Below are 25,444 nucleotides of genomic sequence, written 5' to 3'. Positions count from 1 at the left end.
GAGAGCAAGCTGAATATCTGCCTCGTGAGAAATTGACTGAGAAGCGTGGCTTGGAGGCATTGTAGGCAAAGGTGTGGTGGGTGCGCAAAGTTGGTAGGGTGACCGACTCGCTTGCCTGACCGACTCGCTTATCCGTCACGTTACCCATAATCCATATCTCGCTAACGTTTATACTATCCTCTCCTCCGTCCTTACACTCTTCAAATCAGCCAGCATAACCCTCTCATCCTCCTCCTTCAGATTCTCCCTACTCTCCCCCGGCGTCTTCACAATCGTCGTTCGCACATCCGTCTCCAGCCCAAACCTCTCACCGGACGCCAGACTAGTCGCTTTCGAGTCCCTCGGCTGACCCTGCGAAATGCGATTCGGCAGCCGGTGCCTATCCTCGTACAAATTATACCGCGAGTTCTGCGGTGTCGAGGCAAAGCAGCGGGGGAACATGTGAGAGAGGAAGCGGCGGAGGGCAGGCATGCAGACGCAGAAGATGCCGACGTAGGCCTCGAGGGTGGACCAATAGGCGGTAGGGACGGAGTCGTAAGTTGGGTTTGCTGACTTTTCGAAGACGACGAGGGTTCGTAGGCGGAGAATGGATACGATCAGTGTACTAAGTGGTTCCACGATTAGTCCCATGTTCGACTTTTTGCATACGTATATTTCGGTGGGTTGGGTAGGAGAGGGGGGGGGGAAGAACTTACAAAATGCCAACACTAAACATTGCAATGATAAAAATTCTATTCCGCAGACTCATTGCTAGTCGCATCAACTCTGGGATCGGCAGTGAGAGTACCAGAATCTCGATCGTGATGTTGACGGCTGCGTATGAAGCGGCGAGGGCATGGAGGTTGGTACAGGTCCCGCTGTGTGTGCCGTCCCACCTCGTCCATACGTAGTCGATAGGCGTGCAGTTGAATATGGTGTTCAGGGTGAAGACGAGGCCGTAAGTAACGCACAAGGCCATTACTACGTAGGCGCGCCAGCGAAACGAAGTCCCTGGGAAGATGCGCAGGCAGCAGGCGACAAATGACATTTTTGTCATGGAAAGCGTGAACGAGTACGATATCTGGGCTAGCCATATATACTTTATCTGTCAGCCACGATATACATATATATTGTACCATTTCTCCCCCTTCCGACTCGCACACCACCTTCTTTCTGGGAGAAACGTTTGGACTGTGCTTTACATACTTTCAAGATTCGAGTAATGCTGTCGGGAGTGAGGGTCCAGATGTCTTTTCCGAAGCCATCGTGTGACTTGAGAAATTGTATTGTACCGAGGGGGATGGCACCGATGAAGGAGAGCACGACAAAGAAGTCGTCGAGGGCAAAGCCTTTGCCTACAGTGATGCACCGAACCGTTACCGCAAACAGCGCGGCGCTGCCCGAGATTCCGGTTATGATGGGGTCGACGTGCGTGTTGTCCCGTACGGGGCGACCGCAGAGGGTTTCTGTGGTGTTGCGGGCCGCTGGGGTTTGTCAGTGTGTTACTGAGCGAGTCGAAACCTTCTAGACAAACCCAGAGCTTCTATTGTGGTGCATGATGACTGTATACATCGCTTGGCATCATCAAGGTATGCCTGGTCTGCGCATATGCATGTTAAATCTGCTGGCGCGCAGGTAGTCTGCGTGTTGATGCTCGATTCGTAACATTGCGTCTTTGCCCAAACTTAGTATCTGCAAGCCATCCCAAAGAGAAAGGAACGTGCCACTTACTGCGCATACTGGCATCTGTTGCTGACAGGAGACCGTCCAAACTAACAACGCGAAGACGACACAAACATATCTCAGGATCCCATGAGGCTTCATATCCAGTCCGTATTTGCCGAAATGGTCAGATCGGCTGACTGATGGGGTGTTGTGACATGGAACACTTGTGGCGAGCTCGGAATCGACCACAAGAGCAAGAAGATCAATCGATCAGAACGACCGAGGTAGTCTCTCCCTGCATTTACATATGAAAGCGTTCTGTTCATGTGGGCCCAAGAGTATCTCCCACAAATAGATTAGCATATGACCAAAGGCAGACCCTCATGCCCATCCTTGTTCGACCCATGTTCCATTTGTGAAAATGAGATTCCAAGGGGCTGCAAATACCGAGCGGTTTACCAGCTCCCGCTGTCTTGATCCTTGTCGATTTCTGCTCAGCGATACGAGGCGCAAATGCATGGTCTACCGGTCAGATGTGGCGCCTTAGCATATGCCTTGGTAGCTTGGCGCAAGTCTGTTCCACCCCCGAACTATCATCCGTCTCGAGTACTGATATACCGTCACTTCAGCACATTTTTGCTGCTTGTTTTGCCTCGAACATGTCGCCAGTCGTAGGTGGGTTTCAGCAGTTGAATAAGGTGGTGTGCGACGCTGAGTCGTCGTTTGCTAATACCTTGCAATTATAGCTCTTATACCTTCCGTAAGCATGCAGGCTAGCACACCCCTACGGCTCTTCGTTCGATGAGGCTAGGCCAAACTATAAAGACGTTGCCGTTGTCGTTTTTTTCGCTCAAAGCCCAAGCTTAGGTCCAAGTACTTGTGGCCTCCGTGATGTGGGGGCGGCCCGAGTCGAACAGCAAGTTCCGCAACAAGTAGTGTATCTACTGCTACATTCATCAAACCATGAATCGCATATTCATCTATAGCGAGTCCTGCTATAATCAGAAGGTTTTTGAATAGGGAAATTTCTCCTATACTTGATTTGGCGGCCGAGGCATCCGACTTATCCTTTAAGGCACCCTGAGCTCCGTAAGGAATTATTGCGACTGCGTCCCTGTTCAATTACACTTGTGCATGGGTATATACCGAAGAACGCCCGCACTTGCGCTAACAACCATCCGAGACCAGGTCAATCGTAAAGCAGCATGTCTGCTGTTGCGGTATCCGCGATTCGCTAACCGCCTTAACCCGTCTTACCGTTACACAGTAAGTATATGTACACAATAGGAACAGTCTACTTCGGTAGTTTTCCCACGTGTTCAACTGGCGAATCGGAATCAAGAATTTTATCTCACTGGTGATGTTGACCAATGGCAGACAAGGTACCTACGATGCACGTCATGTTAGTTTGATGAGTCTTGGCTGAACCCAAACATATGTCGCAATATGCGCCTTGTCCTCAAAGTAAACTCCCATTAGAAGTCAAGCACTTTTTGCATAATGTATCAGTAGGAATGTAAGTATCTGCGTATGCAGCATGTAGAGTGTCATGTTCATGGAGGACGATCCTAACACGGTGATCTGGAGTATACTTGATTCATAATCCCTATTCATATCCAGCCCAGATCGGAGCGAAGCTAACTCTTTTGAGACCAAGGGCCATGGTTCTTGGTCTTTAGGTTGACGGGGGGATGTTCGGCAACCCTTATCCACAAGAAGGGCCGATACAGCTGGGTGTATGGATTACGCAAGATACCCTAGGGGAGAGAGATGTGTGCATACGTACTACATATCGGTTTTCTTTTCATTTGGCGCGAGCCTTAGCGGAACGAGTTCGCCCAGAAAGCAGCTTGTAGATGGAGTCGACAATCGCATCGTCGAGGGTCGAGCGGTGATATCCGTCCGTAAACAGCATCTCTTTTACCAGATCTGTACAGGCATGGTTCTTGGAAATGCAGTGCTTCAATCTCACCAACCAATTTCTAATGCAGGTTTTCCACACATCGTTGAGGCACCAGTAGTGGCGTTGAACGGAAGAGTCCGAGGGGGGGGGGCCATGTCCAGAACACATTCCTGCCTAATCTTTGGTTATTCTAAGGAATCGCACTCACAATGTAGTCAGAAACGCGTTAGAAACCGCGGACATGGATGTGAAGAGCCCGGTTCGGTGATGTAGATCAGCGATTGTTTGGTCTTCGATAAGAATGGACTTCGTGCTTTATTTCCTAGCGTTGCTTACCTCTCTCGTATCGGTAACTTGTGCGAGAATACCGTAAGCGGCGAGTACGTCATTTTCTTACAGCGTTCTTTGTACCAATTTAGAATGTAGAAATGAGATGCGTGAGCAAAGAAGTAGCTACTAGGAGTTTGTGCTAACGATGTCTGGCCAAGTAACGCGGAGAATGAACAAGACAACCTAACGCGGTATCCGGCTCGGCTTCGTATCCGTACGGAACGATACCAATCAAACTAGAATTAACGGACGGATCCACTGTTCTCAAATACGTAGACCCCCACACTAGTTGAAACATACGACTTCGATTCATTGCACCGAACAAGATCTAATATTATGTGTAATAGGCCTTTGCTGCTGAAGATGTCATAGTCTTAAGCCGTTCGTATCTTCAGACACTGAGATTGAGGCGTCTGAAGAGCATGATTCTTACAACATTATAACACTTCATCTAATTGCCAAATACCATCGGAACAAGCTCTCAGTTAAATACACCATAGCATCCCCCAACGCCTTCAAGCAATAGCATACAAGAGGAGATAGTCGAGCTAAAGCAGACTCGGTCATGTCATATGGTTAGATTACGCAGCGTAGCATTAAATATCACAAAGGCAATAGAGGCTATCAGGAAAGGCAAAGCGCAAACACAATTTCGTTTGCATGCCAATCTACACATCTCGGAAGGCTCTTAGGTAATCCAGACGAATGGCATGCTGATGCGACAGTCGTACGGTTTATCGAAAGATTGCTCATACCACCTGGTTCTTATTATGGGCTGACGACTCTGATTAGCTGTCGTATATATTATTACAAGAGAAGTTTCTCTGTATACAAGACGATTATATGTACTACTCGGCAAACAGGCTCGCAAAAGTCGTTGAACAGTGCTATGTCAGCGGGTCTAGGTATAATGAATCGCCTAACATCCTTGCTAACGAGTCAACACTATAGGGATTTTCCCAAAAACGCCATAATCACTGCTTCAAAATAGATTCTAGCTGGCGCTATAGGCGACAAAAACGACGCTCTCAAAAACCTTCAGCATGTACTTGTCCCATGTGATTGAGCGCGAACTGACATTTGTTTATTCCGTCTTGCTCGCTAATCTCATCCTCCTAAGTACTCTGGAGTCTGTCACAACAGTCGTCGCACTTGATACTATCCCGAAACGAGACCTCAGCAATAGTTCTCTGCTTGTTCCTGATATATGTTTTCCTAAATAAGATCCTAGTTTTGTTGAAAGTAATCGGTTACGCCGACTCATTAAAAATTGTTATTTTACGGTTTAATAGCGAGAGATACACGACAAACAATACGATTACGAATTTTCCATAATCACAGTTCTTAGCGCTACAGCTGTCTAGTCCTAAGAAAATAGTCTAGACTATTAATACTGCGAAGTAGTGCAGGTACCTTGAATTTTTTTTCAATTCGATGGATTAATCTCTAATTTTCGAGTACGATACTCTTTCTACTAACCCTAACCCTAACACTAACCCCATTATATAGTTAACATATATGAACATTTATCTATTCATAAGTCTCCCATTAGTCGTTAAGATTATGTAATTAGAAACGCTTATATATGCGCATAATCGCATTCCACCTAATTATTACAAGGCGATTGAGGCGTTATGAGAAATATTATATACCTAAGACAAGTGACAGCGGCAACACAGTTTAACGGTGATTATTTCGAACACTTTAAAAGCGCTATTTTATAGAAGAATCGTGGTAAAGAAGAGAATGTAAATTTTCGGCATCCATCGTACAAGCTGGTACTTTGCTTCTTGTTACGGTGCTAAGCCGCTAGTCGAATTTCTACCAAGCATTGTCATGTGACGACGTTGTTGAACGAAAGCTGTAGGAGCGGAATACCCATTAGAGACTCTTTTTATCACTGTTAATTTTGGTTAGTGTGATTTGCGGTGATATGAGTTCTGAGGTTGGGTAGTTCATATGTTGACAAATTTGACCAAGTGCTGTGGCTTGTATGTTGGACCTTCGAATTTAGTAGAGTTAATTTAGTGAGATGGTACATACGACCATAGGATTCTGGATACCAGGGAACCCCGTTTGATCTTCCATACTTAAGCAGTTTACCGGCGGATTAGTAGTCAGGTGGGTGACCACTGGCGAATCCCCGCTGTCGTATGTTTTTGGTATTTTTTTCTCGTACTTTTGCACCAGAACAACTGCCGAAGGACCGATCATCATGACGTACTTGCAGTAATGTCGTCTGAAACTTTTGTGTAACATCATAGCACGACGAGTACTTTTTTTTGAGTCCGCTCCTTCTGAGTCGTGATACGTCAGGTGGATCAAATAGCCCGGGCTAGACTGGGACACAGATTGGCTAGTCGCGCTGTGATGATGTCTTTGATAACCGGGTACAAGCCTGGTATAAACGCCTGGGCAATTCCAGCTCGAAGTTCCCTCATTCACATCTGAAATACATATACTTTGCAGCAATGTCTCTCAAATACAACAAGATCCTTGTAGTTGGCGCGACTTCGGGCATCGGGTGGGCACTGGCAGAACGGATCGTACAAGATGGTAAACAGGTCATTATCGTAGGCCGGCGACAAGACAAGCTGGACGAGTTCAAGAACCAGCACGGCAGCGACAAGGTCGACAGTTTTGTCCTGGACATTACGAAACTGGATGAGATTCCCAAGTTCGTCAAGGACGTGATAAGCAAGCACCCGGATCTCGACTGCGTGTTCCTCAACTCCGGTATCCAGCGCGGCTTCGACTTTTCCAAGCCCGAGACGATTGATCTCGACGTGCTGGAAATGAAGTTCCGAACAAATTACATCTCTTACATGCATCTTACCACGGCATTCATACCATTTCTGCAGAGACAGGAGAAGGAGACGTCGCTCGTGTACACGACATCTGGATTAGCGCTCATGCCACTTCCGCGTTGTCCAAACTACTGCGCTTCCAAGGCGGCGCTGCATCACATGATCCTCGCTTTGCGACACCAGTTGGCCAACGGACCCGGAAACATCAAGGTGATTGAAATCTTTCCGCCAGCCGTGCAGACGGAACTGCACGATGCGAAGCATCAACCAGATATCAAGGATGGAGGGAACATTGGCATGCCGCTGAGTGAGTTTACCGATGAGGCGTGGAAGGGACTGGTTGAGGGCAGGGAGCAGATTCCGGTTGGGTTCACAGTCAAGGCTTTTGACGCGTTTGAGAACAAGAGACAGGAACTGTGGAAGCAAGTGTTCTTGTCGTAGCTTGGGATTGGGTGGACGATGGGCGCGGACGAGAGACGGGCGGGGGGGCTTGGCGGGGTAGGGAGACATTGTTAAGCCACAGTTGCAGGAGACCCTGGACTTCAGTCTATACGCAGCAGTCAATGCTATGGCTGCACAGAAGAGAAGCAATGACACGACAGCCTCAATCTGTAGAAACGCATGCACAGTTGGTCGTATGGACGTTGCTTCTATTGCGCCGTGTTTCGTCATGGTCCGTAAATAAGTATCGCGTCCCACTGCTGCCGCATAGGCAGCACAGGTAAATTAAGCACAGCCCCAAATGCGGCGCAGACATTCCGAGTAGTGTGCCGCTAATCACCTGCAACACCCTATCCTCGTATTCTACTCCACTCTGAACTTTGGGCCTCCCTTCGATCACTCGACTTTGCATTCTCTTTCCATAACCAGCAAACTCATACTACTTCACTTATCGTGCTCCGACTGTGAAGGAGCCTTTTATACCTTTGCGCATTCAAAGCGACACACGGATTGCAACCAACCACCTTCAACATGGCGGACAGCTTCAAGAATGCCATGATCAACCGAGCGTTGGGCGACATCAAGAACGTGAGTCTGCGCCGGCTCTGCTCCCGACGTTGATTCTTGTTAAACAATGACAGAACCTCCAATTTCTCGTCGAATCCAACGTCCTCACCTCTGCGCAACACGATACGATTGCTGCTCAGCTGCCCGTCTCAGCCGAGAACAGCACCCGTATGCTTCCCGCCGCCGCCGTGCCGACTCAGCAACTTGCGCAGATGAACATCCAGAGCCAGCCCACGCCGCCACCAGAGAAGAAGGCCGCCAACATTGGCTACTATGCCGACGCGCCTGCCAACGCGCCGCCGCCCGCCTACCCCTCTGTTCCCGCCGCCCCCGCCGGGCCCCCAGTGCTGTGCTACGCCTCGGCCATGTACCAGTACAATGCCCAGGATGCCGGCGATCTGGCCCTCATGCCCAACGACAAGATCGCCGTCACTGAGTACATGAACAACGAGTGGTGGAAGGGCCGCAACGAGCGCACAGGCATGGACGGCATCTTCCCCGCCAGCTACGTGCGGAAGGAGGAAAAGAGCGTTATGCCCGCTTACACGCCCGCCGCCCCTGCTCCCTCCAACTACGGCAACATGCCCCTCGACGTGGCCTCTGGCGCCCAGGCGCCGCCCGCCGAGCCCAGCAAGATGGAGACGCAGGGCAAGAAGTTTGGCAAGAAGCTCGGCAACGCGGCTATCTTTGGTGCAGGTGCGACAATTGGAAGCAAAATTGTCAATGGCATCTTTTAATCGCTTACATTTTTGAACAGGTGCTACCATTGGTGGAAACATTGTTAACTCCATCTTCTAGTCTGGGAAAATTGAGGTCTTGTTGTGTCTTGAGACAGGTTGAGGAGGGTAATGTATGCCGGGTTCTGAACAGATTCATGTCCAGACGCTGGCTTCTTCTCTGGGGCGTTTGATGGCGTTTTGTTATCATGACATGTTTATCGTACATTGTCTGGTATCTCTTTAGCTATGTCAGTTGCGATAAAAAATTGCTGATTTAAGCTATGTGGAAGGACTAGAATGAGATCATTTCTGGATAAGCCTATTCGCATGGCGTGATATTCGGACTCAAAATACACCTCAATGCCATACTTGATCAACATCTCCTAGCTGACGCTTACTACAGAAGCAACCCCGGCAAAAGTACTTCACACATGGTCAGTCTCTCTACCATCTTATTCATGAGAAACATATTAGTTAAGTAATAAAGTCTATCATCAATTAAAAAAATATATAAACTACACCCAATCTTTTTTCAATCAAGCCACTCCCTTGACACCATCCTCACTCCTCAAACATAAATATAACACATAGGCCCCTCCGTCGTACTCATCAACTCCTGCATCTTCCTCGGCGGACTCGCCGCATACCCGAGATCAACCACCGTCTCGAGCGTCGTATTCGCACTCGGCGGCATATCCCTAAACGTGCCCGTTCCAGAAATGCCACTCGCACCAAGCCTTGTCTTGCGATCAAGCTGCTGCCAAATCCACCAAACACGATCAATCTGTGCGTGGTGCAGGTAAAACAGCGGATCACCGGGGGACACGAAGAAGTCTCGCCCGGGGTCGCCGCCCATGCTGTAGTGGCCGCCGCCATGGACACCGAGGTCAGGGGTACCCGGCCAGCCCTGCATGGTCATCTGAAAGTTCCAGATGTCGTTGTTTTGGAGGATGAGGCTGGCGATGGAGGTTGCGTTTGCCCATTTTTTGTTGCAGTAGTCGGTGAGGTCGCGTTTGAGGCAGCGGGGGTTATAGGAACGGCCGTCGCCGTTGGAGATTGTGGTACCGTTTGTTAGGTCGAGGCTGGCGGGACCGAGGTTGACTTCTGTTGGGGGGTTGTAAGTTATATGTATGTGTTGTAAAGGGGGGGGTGTTTGGGTTTGTGGGACGGTGAAGAGAAGAACTACTTACTCATGTCTTTAAAGGGGCCGCTCTTGACGCAACCACCGCCTGTGCCGGGGGGAAGACGGATTTCAGGTGGTCCAGTACCGGCGATGACCACTTCGCCTTGGTTGGGGATGGCCTCGCCGTTGCCGGACATGGAGTATTCTGAGCCGTCGAGCATGGCGGACTTTTCCAGGCCGCTCTGGGCGGTCAGGGCCCAGTTCCAGTAGGGTTGGTAGCCCTTGTAGCCGCATTCATTGCGGAGGGCTTGCTCGTACTGCCAGGTGAAGTAGCGGTGCCAGGCGAGGAAGGTGCCCGTGTAGTGGATGAAAAGAGTCTGGTCAATGTGGTTTGCGACAAAGTCATCGAATCGGGATCGGACTCCTGCTGCGAACGAAGCAGGTGTCTTGCCAGTCTTTGCCTGCAGACACAGGACGGCATCTGTGTAGGCCTTGCGTTCCTTCTTGGACAAATCGCTCCATTCGCGGCGAATAGCAACGTTGTTGGCATTGCAAGTGCCCCGTTTGGCATTGTTGCCTTCTAGTGCAGCCCTGACCTGCTCTTCAGCGAAAGAAGCAAGCTGGTCGATTTGCTGACTGGCGACTGCAGGGTCACTTGAGGCCTCAGTAGGTAGTGAGGGATCATTCTGTGGCGCTGGTAGTGCGTTTGACACCGTTCCAGCAGCAAGGAGGAGCGCTAGAGAGTTGAAACGCATCTTGACCTGCAGCTCGCGGAGAATTAGGCTTAGGCAGAGAAAGACGATGGGTGAAAAAGCGAAGTGATGGAAAGCAGTGCCAGTGAAAAAGAAGCAGACATGTCGTGTAAGGATATATAGTTAAAAGAAAGCAGTGTCTTACTCAAGGACTTCTCTAGTAATTTCGGCGCCCAGTGCCCAAGTGCCGGGATTTGGGGGCGACGGATACCGAAAGCCACACTAACCATTCTCCAATCGTATGCTCGACCGCAGCTAGGCTACGGCGTAGGACATATTCAAAGTCCATTAGGGCTTACGTCGAGGCCATTTGGTAGTGTAAACCAATGACAGGCAAGTCTCTGGAGCATGATCTTTCCTCTAGTTCGGGCAAGAAAGCCTAATAGTATGCATTCTAGGAAGCTAAGATCCTACATCTAAGATTAAGTCAATGGGCTATCCTTATAAAAGCCTGTCCACCGCGAACTATAGCATAGTCCCAAGCCTGTAGTTGGGAAATCAAGTGACTGTTCAGATCGGGTAGAGGCTCCCGAGATTCTGGACGAACACTAAGAAGCCTGGCGATTCAGCTGAAGCCGGCGGCCCCATTGCCCCATTGCCCCCCATGATCGCTTAGATAGACGGGCGCGGGATCGATCAGTGGTGCTATCGTTCCCGCTGAATACATGTGTTTGTACGAGTAATGGGTGGAAAATCGATATGTTGTTCTGCCGTCTGGACAGCGGACTAGGGATTTCTTCAACTCCGCCACGCTTGCATTGATGTATCTTCGAGATCTGGCCCCGTATCCCTGCCTCAACTGCTGCAGGCGTCTACGTAAGAAGCTCAGATCCTTCAGTAGCAATCGTCGGGTGACTTGGCAATCTTACTGTGCCTGCCAGGATCCAGAACGGAGTCTTGTCTTTTTTCCCCAGCTTTTGGATTTCGTGCCGTCCAGAAAAGCGCCTTTACGAGAATACAGATCCTTCGAGGTTTAGATTGACCAGTTTGGGCCTGGTTTCGATTGAGTACAATGTGTGGCGCATGGTAAAAAGGAAGCCATGTCCGCTGGGTGTTATTAGTTGGCGCAGGTTAAGCCCTGCCAAGTGCCACGCCGGCTCCCCGACCTGCATCCTTCCTCTCTCGCACGGACGTTTTATGGCGCAACCAAGACGTCTTGTCTTACTGGATAATCTTGACTTGCATTCATACCCAAGGATAAAGCTCTTCTATTGGCTATTGCGCACTGGTCAAGCCTTGTTGAAACCTGCGTGCCGCCTTCGCACAAGATATTCAGGCCAACCACCACGATATTAACCGGTTCCATGGCAGCTGGAAACCTCATTACCCTCCGAGGACGCCTTCTTTATCCTTTTCCTGTCCCGTGGTATGCTCGCTCTTCTTTCGACATGTTGTTGCGACAGGTAGCAAGCACATTTGCGAACGGATTGACTCAACGTTTAGTTGTCAGCATACACATGTATGTAAACACGTGCTTACACCTACTGTGATTACATGCAGTATGCGGGGTACAAATGGCGTCCTGTAAGCCGCAGCATATCTACCATCCTACTTCACACCTAGACTGGGTACCCTCGCCGAATATTGACCGCGTCAATACCGCGAGGTGATCCAGGATTTCTCTTGGAGGATTCTCATGCCTAGTTTCGAATACATGCATTACCGAGTCCGAGGTGCGGCTCATCACACTTCCCTTCACGTAATCTCGCTCTTTATCGATGGACTGATGGCCAGTTCCGCGGCAGATTCGGGCTGGATCGGCAGTGATGACATCCCGTACGGCTTCACCACCCACGTAGAGAGTGGTACAGTGAGCTGCAGAGTGTAAATCTGTTCCAGGGCCATGTCACCCCCTTCCATCTCAAACGGTTGTGTGTGTGGCGGGGGGGCAAGAAAGTCAGATCGTGAACGCTTTCTTTTCTTTCTGCTACAATCCTGAACAGCATCTCTGCAGTTCATGTGATGAATACTTGCATCCTTCCTTGACATCGTGGCAATACCGCTGCAAGTACCGATCCTTTCTAGCAACTTGTTAGTCGCGCCCTTTACCGCACTCGGACATCGCTACGAGAGTCGATTTACCAGCTGCTCGCATGGACCCTGGGGGTTGATGTCGTGCATACATAGCACGTACCTGGTCAAGCGCATCTGGATGCTCCGCCGAGCATCCGTCTCAACCAGATCATGCTGGATGAACACCTTCTTGTCTGCAAAGCTAACCCAAATACCTTCAAGTCCGTTCCCAGCCGCCCGTAAGTGGCAATTGCATTAAATGGCGACTGATTTCCTATTAGCTGGGGCTAAGTACACCTACCGTATTAAAGCAGGCTATTACTGACAATACGGTACCTATTCCCTCGACCTCCGTGTGGCGGTTTTAAGGTTATGCGAGTCCAGTCTCAGAAGACACTTCACCCTGTAGTCTTAGGGCCCCCTGATGAATGCGGGTGGTCGGTTTCGGCTGGCTGCAGTCGCTCGTTAGCATGGCGGCTTGGGAATTCCCTCTCATAATTAAGAACATGGCATGCGCCTGGGTGTGAGGTCTCACAAGTTCCCCAATCCAGCGCATACGCTTCCTTGACCATGATTCAACGCGCCGAAATGGCGGCGGTACGGCCAGATGAGAATCAAGGGCCTACTATTCTGGGGGCCACTTTGTCGGTTTTCACCCTGGCGGTGATAACCACGATAGCGAGACTCTATGTTCGCATTTGGATGATTCGCAATGTGGGGTGGGATGTAAGTGTTTTCAGCAACACTGTGGGTCGACAGTTACTGATGTTTCCGCCTCTTTAGGATTATACTATGATTCTGTCAATGGTCTTAGTATGTTAACTCATACTCCTTTTTTGTTCAATCGCTGATAAATGGAAAAGTGCATTGCAGGCCAATGCGTAATCATACCGCAGGTCTACTATGGCGCAGGTCGACACATCGAATACATTGACCCCAAAAACTTTTCACAAGCAATGAAGTTAAACTTTATATCGCAGCCGATATATCTCTTCGCCATCTGCTTTGTCAAAATTTCTGTGGGCTTCTTCCTCTTGAGAATTGCAGTCAGACCCTTTTTCCGGCGTCTCATCATGGGAATCATGAGTGAGTTGACATAGCCTTTCCTTCAGTGCTACTTACAAACCTTTACTAACCTACACTAGTCTTCATGGGCATCTACACATTCGGCTGCGTTCTAACCGTCTTCTTGCAATGTAGCGATGTCCGCATGATGTGGGATCTAACAGTAAAAGGCACATGTTGGACCGTAACGCAAATCAAGATCCTCGGATACCTCAACACCGTCCTCAACATGATTACCGATCTGGCCTTCTCCATCGGCATACCCGTAAGTCGTTCTCCGAACCAACCCCCCACACAAAGTGACAGCTCTCTAACACCGTACCCCCACACACAGATCCCAATGCTCTGGGGCGTGCAAATGAATCGGCGCCACAAAGCCTCCCTAATCTGCATCCTCGGCCTCGGCCTCTTCGCCACGGCCGCCTCAATGATCAAGCTCTCCTACATCGGTAACTACGGGCGCGCAGGCGACCTAATGTGGGACTCACGCAACCTCACCATCTGGACAGTGCAAGAATGCAACGTCGGCATGGTCGCCGGCAACTTGCCCTGCCTCAAACCCCTCTTCCGCTCCATCCTCGTCTCCACCTACGGCAAAGGCTCCCACAAGACAACCCAGCCAAAATACTTCTCTGATGCGTATGCGGCAGGGACTAAGGAACGCTCGACGAACAAAAGCTACGGACCCCTGGGTTCACCTAAGGTTGATCACGGCTTCTTCGACGGCAGAGACGCACCTGCGCATGCTGCCATGGGCGACGGGAAATCCTACATGCTTACCACCATCGACGCAACCCACGTGCCGCACCAAACAACCAGAGATACCGCTGCCCCCTCTGTCAACTCCTCAGGCAGAAGCTCCCCCGCTGCGCTTGGCGCTGGCGATGCGCGAAGTAGCACAGAGAGTGTTGCGCGGCTGCATCGCCATACATCTCTGCATGGCCGCGCCGGCGGCGCGCATGAGTTGGGGAATATTACAGTGACGACGGAGGTTGATGTTAGTGAATCTGTGAGGTCACCGTTTCAGGATCCGAAGATGGGGGGGAGGGTGAGGGATATGTTGTAAGACTCTCCGCGAGAAAACAGACAATATGGTCTTTTTTTCTTACACTTATGAGGGGGGAGAGAGAAAGTCTATGAGTGGATTTGAAGGCGGGCTTATGATTACGTGTAATGGTTGTTTTTTTCTGACATGTATTCTCACTGGCGAGAACAAAAAGGGGGGGGGGGGACTTGGTCACATGTGCGACTTTCTGGTGCTGTTTTTAGTTTTATACCTTTTTGCATTATTCACATCTCATTTGTGTCGCTCTAAATATACTCGCACTCGTATCCTTTGTGTGGCTGGCAATCCCTCGTCTGTTTTGCTTCTTTTTCGTTGTCGAGATAGTGGCGTGATCGCAGGGCGTCAAGGGGGGGGGAAGATCGAAGCGGGAAGCGGGAGGCACGTTCAAGGCACACACACACACAGGCAGAGAAAAGCGATGATGTATAAAAGAATAGTTAACTATGAAAAGGAAAAGGTATCTACTGAACGCGACTCAATGGAGTCGCCAGAAAAAAAACATTGGTATCTGAACAAAGGAAAATCTTCTCAAAGCGCTGTTGAGCTGCTGTGTTGGGGTTGGGGGGTATATATGGTCTATGTGATGTTCATCGCTGGTGGTGATCCTCATGCTACGGCGTCCGTTGAACCCGTCAACAACGACGTTGTGTTAAATCTATCAGTCCTTTCTCTCTTTTGACCCCTTGTGTCCCCAAGCTTCTTAGTTTTCTTGCTTCTGCTGCGGCTGTGTGTGGCTGGCAACGAGCTTTTGTGACACATGCAAAGGGGGGTGGTTGGGGATTGGGGGTGGTCTTGTCCTTCATCTTCTTCTCTTTTTTTTCGTCTTCGCTCCTTTGGGTGAAACTGGCTTACAAGTTTGTCGCAACTAGAGTCTAAGTGTTCCTGTCTAATAGGCTCCCGAGTAATCGGTTGGATTTTTGGTACTCGGGAGGTGGCGCGGTGGCGCCGGCGCCGGGCGCTACGTCATTCAGGCTTGATGCAGCTGAGACGAAAGCGGATGCGCGTTTGTGGCTTTCACGGAGAAAGCCAGGTGGGTTTAAAAAAAGCTCACGGTAATTTTAGCGCGGGCCAGACTGCGACAACACCCTTCACTTGGCCGAGGAGTTGTCGTCAGCTGTGAATGTTGGTAGGACAATCTCGTAACCTTGGTCGTTGGCAGTGCGGTGTTGGCTGTTGGTTTCCCAGCACCAGGTTTCGCGCCACATGCTGGAAAGCTGGCGGCGGTTGCCTTGGGCGGCGATTTCTTCTTCATCGGGCTGCTCTTGGATCACGTGAATCTTGATTTCGGACTCATCGGATGAGGGCAGGCTCTCGAGAGATGCAGCAGATAGCTTGCGGAAGCGATGGACATCGGCATCCATGGGCTTGTCGAGCCAGTCATCCATCTCCTCGTCGGACATTTCGCTGCGGGAGCTCTTTGAAGAGGTCCAGGAGTAGGAGCTTTGCGGGGTTTGAGGTGGCGAGGTGGATGGGGCTTGGTTGATGGTCGATTCGTAGGTAGCCTGTTTCCAGTGGACGTAGGTTTGCATGCCTTGGACAAACTCTCTGCTGGTTTTCCGGTCCATGGGCGCAAGGAACTGCTGGATGGGAAAGAAGCTGCCTTCCATTGGTGAGGTTGGGGGTGAAAGGACGGCACAGGAGACTGGTCGCTCGAGTTCGGTATGCTTGGTCACGTCGGAGAAGTAGTCGCGGTCAAAGTCCGGGGTAGAGAGGAGGGATACAGTAGATACTCGTGAACGGTCGGACGACAGCCTGAGGAGGGAAGCGGAGTCGTCGACCTTGAGGGAGCGCATGCGAGAGATAAGGTGGTCGGGGGTGTTGAGGCGCTGGAAGAAGGACTTCTTGGGCCGGAGAACATGGGGCCGCAAGTCGTCATAGGGAAGAGCAATAGTGGTGGTCATGTTGGCTTGGTGCCTAGTGTGTGCTGTGGCGGAGAGTCGACGACAAGATGGTGTGCAGGTGATGGGCGGTGTTTATGTTTGTGGGAACATATTAGGCTTGCTTTTTTTGTTGTTGTGATGTTGTTTTGTGGACGGGAACGACGGGGCGTACTGGATACAAATGGGCCTGGCTGCGCGTTTCGGGACAGCTAGGGGAAACTAGCAAAAGCAAGGCGGGGCAATAGTCTTCGTCAGCCCAGCTGAGAAAAACGCTTGATCCATGCAGTCGAGGGTTGGGTTTAATCAGACTGCAAACCCCCGACGACGTGCTGATTGGCCGTGCCACGTTTCTTGGGCCGAAGAGTTCCATGGGCCATCCGGTAAGTGTTCGGGGGCCAGGGCGATGACCTCAACTTCCTCCGGGATACGGCTGCTCGCCTACCCTGCCATGCATGTATTTCCCTGTCCATGTACTTACACATCGACTTGCCTAGAATACTTACATCTCTACGGTGAGAGCAGCCACCCACTGGCGCAACTGTAGGCGGGCAGACTCGACAGGGTGGCCCGCCCCGGTGCAGCATGCAGCGCTTGTCCTGCCACATGTGTAACATGCACACGTCCTGGTTACTATTACATGTTGGTCTCTTACAAACGACGGATCCCAAAACACGACAGCCGGGATGCCTTGGAATGAAGGGGTGGAGAGCATCATTAACCGCCACGTTCCAGACCACGCTCCCCATCCCCGATCATGGCACGTGCCAAGTTGCCCGAGTGCGTGCAGATGTGCCGTTAGACAGGCCGACAAAGTGAAGCCCGGCTGTGGGCTAGAGGATACTAGCAAATGAGTCGATCCATGAACTGCCCGTTATTGGAAACCGGTCCGAAACTTTGTGTGGTCATTAGCAAATTCTGCGTCTGGTAATCAAAACATCTGTAACTTTTTTTTTTGCATCCCCATCCCCTCAACTCACATCTGCCCTGGGTGAACGTTGTCTGTGCGTCCACGTTTCGTGAGAATTACGCAGCGCTCCACAGTCGTGTACAGTATTTTCACCCTGTGCATCCATCCTCTGGTCTAGCCCCGATGCAGATCAAACCTCCCCCCCTTTCCGCTCTAACAAAAATAATTTTGTCGAACTATACGTACTTACGTACATACGCAGACGCTGGTGACGCAGTGTCTCAGCCGCCACGACTTCGTGTTGTAGGGTGAAGCTGGCGGAATCCAGCCGCCCAAATCTTCCAAGTCGTACTACTGATCTACTGGCATCGTCTTGGTTGTGATGACCCGCGTACGGCCTGATCATCAACCGTAGTAGATCGGCACAAGGCGACTTCCCACACGGGCTAGACTACCTCTCGGTTCATGCCCAAAGCCACTACGCATTTCCTTGCACCCGACGTTGCGGCATTTCGTCGTTGTTTTTTGTTTGCGCAAAGTCAAGTGGCTTGTACACAGCAGCTGGCAGCGACAAGCCTCGCTGTGCGCCCCTTACCACGACCATGGCCATGTCGCACCTCTCATCAAAATCCTCATCTGCAACCAACCTGGGCCTGAGACGTACGCATATTGGCCGTCAACCTGTCCGGCAGGCGCACGCGGATCTCGGGATACTTGTCGCGAGGACCGTTGCTACACTTCGCTCGTCCTAACGAGCGCGGTACCGGCTACTTACGCCAATCTACAGGGAAGCCATGCCCGCTACCGCACACCCGGACGTAGCAGGCCGTATGCCTGACTAGCTGTCGGAAATTCGATGACGACACATGGACTCTCCGGGGATTTGGGGTACGCTTCATTTTGGGAACATGCCGTTAGCCGTACTTTTTTCGAAGCTTTTGCGAACAAGTCCCTTTTCTCCTAGTCGTCGCCGAACACGATTGTTTTTCTGGCTCACACCAGCCTCGTCCTTGGAACTAATAGTGGCGTTGCACGAGGCGCTGCACCATGGTTGCCCAACAATATTAGTCGGGCCGTGTCACGAGCGCTTGTGTCCTGTTGTTTCATGCCAGGCCAAAGAGAAGCATGGTGAAGTTTGGCTCCAAATATCGAATTTCCACGTCAAGACAGCTGGGCCAAACTTTACGAGGCCGTCCATTGGTCAGCACAGCCTGTGCCCTGAAATTTGCTTCACTTGCGCAAACTTCGCTCCCGTCAGCGGCCTGCTAGGGTACAATTCAACAGGCCGTGGCATCGATAAAGTGTTTTCCGCTTACTAAAGCACTCGACGCCCATACAGATTGCGCGAACAATCTCTTTGTTGAGACGCACATTCTACGCAGGGTTCGGGGGCACGGGTTTTCGTCAGCACATCTCGGGTACCTGACGCCAAGGCGGGAGGGTGAATGCTCGTCCCGACGTCTTGAATCAGAAAGTCACATCTCCTGTGTGAGCAACACTCAAATGCTCATGTGTACAAAACGACCAGGCCATTTCAGAAACGCACTCTCAAAATTGGTGTCACTTTGACAGAAAGTTAAACCATACAAACTCGCCTTTCCGACTACTTAGCTTAGTTAGTTAGTACTATACGCACGGCCCCGTCACACACCCACACATGGTCGCAGGTAACGCGTTCGGTCAGAGTACAACAGCCAACAGGGATATTGCCAGACACAGCACCTGTCGCTGCCCCAGCTTTTGCGGCTTTTGAACTCCGGACAACGCGGACGAGGGTGTTGCGTAGGAAACGGGGCTTTCGTACAGCTACTGTATACGCACAGCTTAGGCACAGCCCACACAACTAGTCAGCGCCATTAACACAATGGTCTCTCTCTGTCCAACGTCCCTCGCTGACAAACAAGGAACGCCCTACATTGCTATGTGATTACCCCAACTCGCCCATATGCCCTGAATAAGTACCGGTTGTATCGGTAGTACTCACGGCGCAACAACAACCCCTTTTCTTTCTAGAACGCCTTACGTGCGTTACGAGTGTACGACTGCACATATATCCACCTGGCCGTAACCGCCAAGGGTTGTTCTAGCCGCTTACATCTCGGTAAGCCAAGTTGCACTACTTTTTTATTGCCTTTCTTGATCATATTTGCATGCGTCGACAATAGGAGAGAGGACATTACCAACAAAAAAAGGCCCAGACACACATCCGACTTGTGCCGCAGAGCGCTGTGGGGTTCCGCTTGTTGCACGGCGCATCAGAGTAGTGTCCTGAGTAGCGATTTCTAACTTATTGATGGTCGCTGCAGATACGACAGGTGCACTACGTTTGTGTGAATTACTCGGGTGCATAGCCGCTGCTAGCGGGTTACGCGACGTTGGACGGAGCATGTAAGAATGCGGGAAGGGTAACGTCTAATTTAATAATAGGGTACATACGCGAGAGGGTCTGTACCATAAGGGATAGTGAGGTGGATTTGGTAAAGACAATGTTTCTTTTTCCTTTTGACAGAGCAGATCTTCAATATGCTATACTTCTCTGGTACGAGGGTGCGCATCGATGGGTAGATCCGTAGCGATGTGTTCCTATATCTACCGCGTGACTTTTGTGTCTAGCGAATCACACTGCATGTCTCCAGAGTATGTTTGAGTGCTGTCACCTTTATGGCTGGATAAATCTTTTTGTGTTTTCCATATAAGCTCTGACATATTGATTTGTTATACCAATTTGCATCGTCTTTGAAAACCACTGGTGCGGAAGTTCATGGCGAGGAATTAACTATAGGTATGCATATTACTATGCACTTGGCTTGCGGAGGGCATATGCGACAGATTTAGTGCCATACTTATCTGCTGAAACTCCCTGAAAACAGCTTCGCGTATACTTCTAACCATGTCAAATATAGAGTCGAAGACCCTTATGTATACATTGATCAACAGTTTCACTACATGCGTCTTCAAAGTCACAGCTGCTTTACTACTACTAGGCTCAGTAGTCTCTCCACTAAGGAACAACCTGGGGGTGACAATAGTCTTAACGAAAAGGAGTGTCTTGGCAAACTCTGTACATTTCAGCTGCAATGTGGACTATCTTCGTCGGAAAAGAAAAAGAATACTAATGGACAAAACGCGGTACGAAGTACTCGGGGGCTTGTTAGGAAGGCAGTAAGCTTGCACAACAAAAATGGCATTGGGCAGCCAAGTACGTACATGGTCCAGACCGTACTACATATGACCGTAAGAATTGACCAAGTACGACTCTCGGTGATTCATCTTGTTAGTCAAAAGACCATGGGCATTTGCTCTACATCATCTTGCGTTCTCAACATCTTCCTACATTGTCAAGTCCGCTAACAAAACTTTGGTTTGGTAAATTATAAATAGCATGGTGAAGAGGCTACAAAAAGCGAAAAAGCAACAACAAGCGTTCATAGGGATCACGATGATACATGACAGTGTAAGAATAGACTGTCACAATCAATCCCCCCACACACACTACAACCACATTTCTCACCTTGGTGAACTCCTATCCAAACCCCCAACCTCCCCTTTCACAGAAACGCTCGCATTAACCACTGCACGCCAAGTCACCCTCGTAAGCCCTGCTCCCCGCACAACCCCCTATCTCCCTCTCCTCACTCCCCCCGACACGGCACCCCAGCGGCACATTCATTACACACATCCACTTACTACATTCCTGCGTACATGGCTTATAAGTACCCAGCACCTTCCCAATCTCCCACCCCCAACCCCGCAAGCAACTATCCCGACCGTACCCACGCACATACGCAACCCGGGGGGGAAACGGGAACCCAACCCACGCGTTCCCCGAACACGAACGGCCCTCAAAACCCGTTGAGCGACGTGGGGCGGGTCGCGTCAGCGTAAACCAGCAAAACAAAGCCACAATACTACGCCGTACATGTCGGTAAAACGCTCCGCAACCTGCCTGCGCTGCGCCTGTGCCTGCGCCTGCGCGCGCGAGTCGTCGTCGCCCAGAGGAGAGTGCCGGCCCATGATTACGGCCGACGACCCGTCACGGCTTGTGGCTTGCCAAACATACGCGCAGCCTGCCCGCCTTATCTTCTTGCTCGTTGATATTGAAACGGGAAGAATAGGTGATTGTGATGTGATTATTACAAGCACATTATATAGCAAGGAATTTTGTATTGTTTTGTTTCGAAGTTCATCACTATTTTCGGGGGAGGGAGAAGCCAAGCCAAGCCGGGGGGAAGATAAGATCGGCAGCTTATGGGGGGAGGTAAGTTATCACGTGGTGTTGTTCTCTCCCTCTCGTCTTGTCTTGTTACAGAGTTATTTGCGAGGGTTGCGAAACGATGGTTTGGAGGGACAGGGGTCGTTGGAGGAGCGTTTGTTTAGCGAGGCGATGATGGAGGGAGAGAAGGGGAGAGTCGTGGACAAGGGCGTGCACATGAGTCGTAGCCGAGGTTCGGGGGTTGCGAGTTAATGTGAACGGGCATACTATGGTGGTTCCGTTCGGGGGCGAGTTGGAGACGTTGGTTGTGTAATCGGCGTGTTGCTCCATGGAGGGATATTCCGGGCGCGGAGTTTCTCATGTGGAGTTGGGCAGGTGCAAAAAGACAGAGTTCAACCCGCTGTGGGTTTTGCGATGCAGAAATTCTGCAGCGATGCCTTTTGGTGGAGTTTGTTTGAATATTTTTTTCGTCATTTAGTGTTTGAGTTCATAAACGGAATGACGAATTTGGATAGTGAGAACGGCATCTTGCGTGTTGGGGTCCACATGCTTTTGCTCAGAGTTTTTTTGCTGCGATTGCAGCATGTGATGAAGGATGTTGGAGTTGCCCCACAGTCCAGGTCTACGATGCCCACGGTGATCGAGCTCATGCAAGAGTTCCGGTGTGACACGTGACAAATGGGTACTTTGAGACTATTTTCTTTTGCCTAGGTTGGTAAGAGCACCGAGGTAGGATGTGGTCCCTTTGGCGTAAGGTCCCATGACTGTGAAAGACGTCTAGTGGTTTCCGAAAGGCGACGGTGTGGTGTCCTGTGGTTCGTTTCTTCGGATGAAAGCAAACTGAAAAGGCTATTCTGCCCTCGTATCAATTTGTATGCGCATGCTGACAATGTCGCAATACCAATAGTGCCGAGTTTGCGCATTTCATGTCCGAGTGCAGATGGCCATTTACAATATACTTTGTCTTGAACCTAATATCATGGATTCGAACATTACTTGTCGTATTTTCCTGTTTTCCCAAACCTAACACTCTGTGAATCTATTGTCGCACCATCTGGTGTTGATGCGACAAGACCTTACTCTACCGCAATTCTTCACTCTCGTGTGGCGTGTGGAGTCGTTAAGGCGCGTAAAGAGACCGTTACATACGAGGCGCAAACTGCACAACACTGCTGCAATGATCTCCCATATTGGTAATATCCTTTAGCAAACCTGCAATCTCTTTCTACTCTTGACCAACCATGAAAACGGGCTCATTTTCAGTATGCTCTTTTAATTCTATTCGTCCTTTTTTCTCTTCGACTTTGCTGTGATGTGTTCGACCCGGGCTTATGTAACGAGTGTTGATTCAGTGTATTGACTATACCGTAGGAGTCCGTTGTCCAGCATCGTCAAGAATCCGACATAGTGCACCATATCAAGTAATACTGCATAGGTTAATGAAAACACCAAGAATGTGCATCTTAGAATCAGCACCATCAATCCATGAATCCAGTTGTCTCATCCATAATGGCAGCAAAGCTCTTAGTCTCACGATGCTTCCCACTAGTGACTGGAGGGAACTGAGACATTTTGATTCGAAATTCATCTGATCGCTTGATTGCTGGCGCAAGATTTCTGTGGCCTTGTTAGCTTAAATGCCGTCTTTAAGAAAGCTCAGCGTACGTGACATCACCGCGGATGAGGTAGTTGTTTCGTTCCATGGCGACAGCAAGCTCTTCTTGGTGGTTGTCAAGTAGACCGGTGTTGGGCACGACTACTAGTGGAGTTTGATACCGTAGGGCCTCGAGAATTGAGCCGGAGCCTGGGAGAATTAGTCTATGACAGTGTCTACTTGATATGTACATCCAATACCAGCATGCGAGATAACCAAGCCTTTGGATCTCTGCACAAGCTGAAACTGTGCTTGGAGTCCGTCTAGACTGAAATCGATACCATCTATGATCAAGTCTCGTTGTTCTTGGCTGCTTTGCAAGTGGACGCGAGCATCGCTGGAGCATTTTGTGTAAATGTCCTTGGCTGATCCATATTGGACCAAAAGATGTGTGAACCCACTTTGCCGTAAAGCATCCAAGCTTGAGGGACTTAGTACAGATTCAATCAGAGCAGTAAAGGGAGCGGTTGCTCCAGTAGTGACGAAGCAGAGTTTCGAGTCAGGTGTCCATTTCCAGGTATCGGCCATGGTGAGAACAATGTAGCTTTGGATCACTAGTATTAGACTTCTCTGGTGCAAGTATTATCCAAAATACAGACCAACGATGCGTCAGAGTCGATAATCAAAACATGCGGGGGCACAGTAACCATGAAAGCGGAGGTCGGGCTGTCTTCGCTTCAATTGGTCCGGCGCGCGGTGGCACTTTGCTTCCACTGCCAAGCAATCCCGCATCGCGAAAAGTCGACGACGGCATCACCACCGACCCGCACCAATGGCGTCGACAACACGAAGGCTGCTCTTGCAGTCAAGGCAATGCCCGTCGCGGATACGACCTCGAGCAGCACCAAGGCACACGACCACACAATGGCAGCGCCCGCTTTCCACAACACCTCGACGATATGCCAATGAGCCCACCAAAGAGGGCTCTGCCACTTCGGCGAATGCAAAGCCACCGACGGAAACGCTCGAAGAACTCAGCCCGGAATTGAAATTTTCAAATACTACTCCCACGAAAGATTTCAAGGAAATGTCCCAGGCCGAGCGTGACACAGCCATGTTAGACAATCTCCGGGCTTCACTCGCAGAAATCGATCCAAGCGTTGTCGCCGACGCTCTTCGCAAGGGAAAGTGTGGACTACCTCAGACGTCAGACTTTGGCCTGGAAACAGACGAGGACTTTGACATTGAAGAGGATGACAAGAGGAAAGCGTCAATGGGATTCTGGGCTGAGGGAGAAGAAAGCATGGGACCGGACGAGGATTACTATGGTGATGATCTGACGAGCCACGGCCACGGCGAATTGCAGCAGCACAGGGAATTGAGAGAATACGCTCGATTGATAGCCTGGGAACTACCACTTCTCAGTCGTACGTCGCCTCTACTCCTAAACTCACACTCCATACTAACAAACCACCCTCAGATCTCGCCCAACCCTTCACCCCACCAACATCAGCAACCCCCTTCCGCTTCCGTTACACCTCCTACCTCGGCGAATCGCACCCCGCTGCCAACAAAGTCGTCGTCGAATTCTCCCCCTCAGACCTCGCCCAATCGCACTCTCTAACCCCCGCTCAAATCTCCAAGCTCATCAAGCTCGCCGGCCCCCGCTACAACCCCTCTTCAAACATCATCAAGCTCTCGTGCGAAAAATTCGACACTCAACCCCAAAACAAGAGGTTCCTCGGCGAAACAATCTCCTCCTTGATCGCCGAAGCCAAAGATTCACAAGACATGTTTGATGATGTGCCATTTGATTTCCGCCATCACACCCCCAAGAAGAGGCACGAGTTCCCCAAGGAATGGATCCTGACGGAGGAAAGGAAAAAGTACCTTGAGGAGAAGAGACGCCAAGCTGCGTATTTGGAGGATCAGCGTGCGGGCAATGGCGAGTTGGTGGATGGAAAGAGGATTGTCGAGACGAGTTTGCCGTTTACGGATGGGGTTGCCGAACCCGTCATGGTTGGGGCGGGCGCGGCGAGGAAGCAGGTGAGGTAGTTAAGGTCATGATGATGATGATGACGATGGGACTTGAGGACCAGACTCAATGTATGGATATGCTTGTTGGCAAATATCACAAATGTACATCTATTCGCCCGTAAAGGCTCAAATCAATTGCAATTGACAAAACTTTGTTCATTCTCACGTGTATTATCTCTCACTACTTTCCCTTTCCTTCTTACTTTGCACACTACGGGCGCGTCGGGGCGCAACTTGTGTACGTGCGATGATGATGATGCCTAGAGGGCAATCGTGATAGCAAAAAAAAGTGCAACTTAGATTCGTGTTTTGTTCGACCCAATCCAGGGGGCGGCGGATAGAGAATGGTCATGATTACAAAGGTATGTGTGTGTGTGTTGATG

General features: G+C 50.3%; 10 protein-coding genes across 10 annotated transcripts; 5 read left to right on the top strand and 5 right to left on the bottom strand.

Annotated features, from left to right (window-relative positions):
* Positions 1–168: 168 nt before the first annotated feature.
* COCMIDRAFT_6859 (uncharacterized protein) lies at positions 169–1,725 on the bottom strand (the record flags this gene model as incomplete). Its single annotated transcript, XM_007691530.1, has 5 exons — positions 169–604; positions 696–1,078; positions 1,186–1,463; positions 1,514–1,652; positions 1,711–1,725. 5 exons carry the CDS (start codon positions 1,723–1,725, stop codon positions 169–171), a joined length of 1,251 nt encoding a protein of 416 aa, XP_007689720.1.
* Positions 1,726–6,348: 4,623 nt separating this feature from the next.
* COCMIDRAFT_100059 (uncharacterized protein) lies at positions 6,349–7,125 on the top strand (the record flags this gene model as incomplete). Its single annotated transcript, XM_007691559.1, has 1 exon — positions 6,349–7,125. The coding sequence occupies one exon, from the start codon at positions 6,349–6,351 to the stop codon at positions 7,123–7,125; it is 777 nt and encodes a 258-aa protein (XP_007689749.1).
* Positions 7,126–7,656: 531 nt separating this feature from the next.
* COCMIDRAFT_99985 (uncharacterized protein) lies at positions 7,657–8,429 on the top strand (the record flags this gene model as incomplete). The annotated part of the gene is made up of 2 exons (XM_007691558.1): positions 7,657–7,713; positions 7,767–8,429. The coding sequence occupies 2 exons, from the start codon at positions 7,657–7,659 to the stop codon at positions 8,427–8,429; spliced, it is 720 nt and encodes a 239-aa protein (XP_007689748.1).
* Positions 8,430–8,979: 550 nt separating this feature from the next.
* Positions 8,980–10,289, bottom strand: COCMIDRAFT_27821 (uncharacterized protein; the record flags this gene model as incomplete). The annotated part of the gene is made up of 2 exons (XM_007691537.1): positions 8,980–9,515; positions 9,602–10,289. 2 exons carry the CDS (start codon positions 10,287–10,289, stop codon positions 8,980–8,982), a joined length of 1,224 nt encoding a protein of 407 aa, XP_007689727.1.
* A 1,633-nt stretch (positions 10,290–11,922) lies between these two features.
* COCMIDRAFT_27820 (uncharacterized protein) lies at positions 11,923–12,590 on the top strand (the record flags this gene model as incomplete). The annotated part of the gene is made up of 4 exons (XM_007691536.1): positions 11,923–12,096; positions 12,230–12,317; positions 12,430–12,538; positions 12,581–12,590. 4 exons carry the CDS (start codon positions 11,923–11,925, stop codon positions 12,588–12,590), a joined length of 381 nt encoding a protein of 126 aa, XP_007689726.1.
* Positions 12,591–12,887: 297 nt separating this feature from the next.
* Positions 12,888–14,430, top strand: COCMIDRAFT_100038 (uncharacterized protein; the record flags this gene model as incomplete). The annotated part of the gene is made up of 5 exons (XM_007691557.1): positions 12,888–13,025; positions 13,083–13,112; positions 13,163–13,385; positions 13,445–13,629; positions 13,699–14,430. 5 exons carry the CDS (start codon positions 12,888–12,890, stop codon positions 14,428–14,430), a joined length of 1,308 nt encoding a protein of 435 aa, XP_007689747.1.
* Positions 14,431–15,518: 1,088 nt separating this feature from the next.
* Positions 15,519–16,331, bottom strand: COCMIDRAFT_38350 (uncharacterized protein; the record flags this gene model as incomplete). Its single annotated transcript, XM_007691543.1, has 1 exon — positions 15,519–16,331. One exon carries the CDS (start codon positions 16,329–16,331, stop codon positions 15,519–15,521), a length of 813 nt encoding a protein of 270 aa, XP_007689733.1.
* Positions 16,332–17,278: 947 nt separating this feature from the next.
* COCMIDRAFT_38349 (uncharacterized protein) lies at positions 17,279–18,116 on the bottom strand (the record flags this gene model as incomplete). Its single annotated transcript, XM_007691542.1, has 3 exons — positions 17,279–17,391; positions 17,476–17,615; positions 18,028–18,116. 3 exons carry the CDS (start codon positions 18,114–18,116, stop codon positions 17,279–17,281), a joined length of 342 nt encoding a protein of 113 aa, XP_007689732.1.
* Positions 18,117–22,908: 4,792 nt separating this feature from the next.
* Positions 22,909–23,612, bottom strand: COCMIDRAFT_99991 (glycosyltransferase family 1 protein; the record flags this gene model as incomplete). Its single annotated transcript, XM_007691556.1, has 3 exons — positions 22,909–23,047; positions 23,096–23,234; positions 23,285–23,612. The coding sequence occupies 3 exons, from the start codon at positions 23,610–23,612 to the stop codon at positions 22,909–22,911; spliced, it is 606 nt and encodes a 201-aa protein (XP_007689746.1).
* Positions 23,613–23,856: 244 nt separating this feature from the next.
* Positions 23,857–25,079, top strand: COCMIDRAFT_99992 (uncharacterized protein; the record flags this gene model as incomplete). Its single annotated transcript, XM_007691555.1, has 2 exons — positions 23,857–24,451; positions 24,505–25,079. 2 exons carry the CDS (start codon positions 23,857–23,859, stop codon positions 25,077–25,079), a joined length of 1,170 nt encoding a protein of 389 aa, XP_007689745.1.
* Positions 25,080–25,444: the final 365 nt, after the last annotated feature.

Source organism: Bipolaris oryzae (assembly GCF_000523455.1).
Source record: "Bipolaris oryzae ATCC 44560 unplaced genomic scaffold scaffold_102, whole genome shotgun sequence".
Taxonomy (NCBI): domain Eukaryota; kingdom Fungi; phylum Ascomycota; class Dothideomycetes; order Pleosporales; family Pleosporaceae; genus Bipolaris; species Bipolaris oryzae.
The sequence above is the reverse complement of the archived record's forward strand: the minus strand, read 5'-3'. Positions and strand labels throughout refer to the sequence as shown.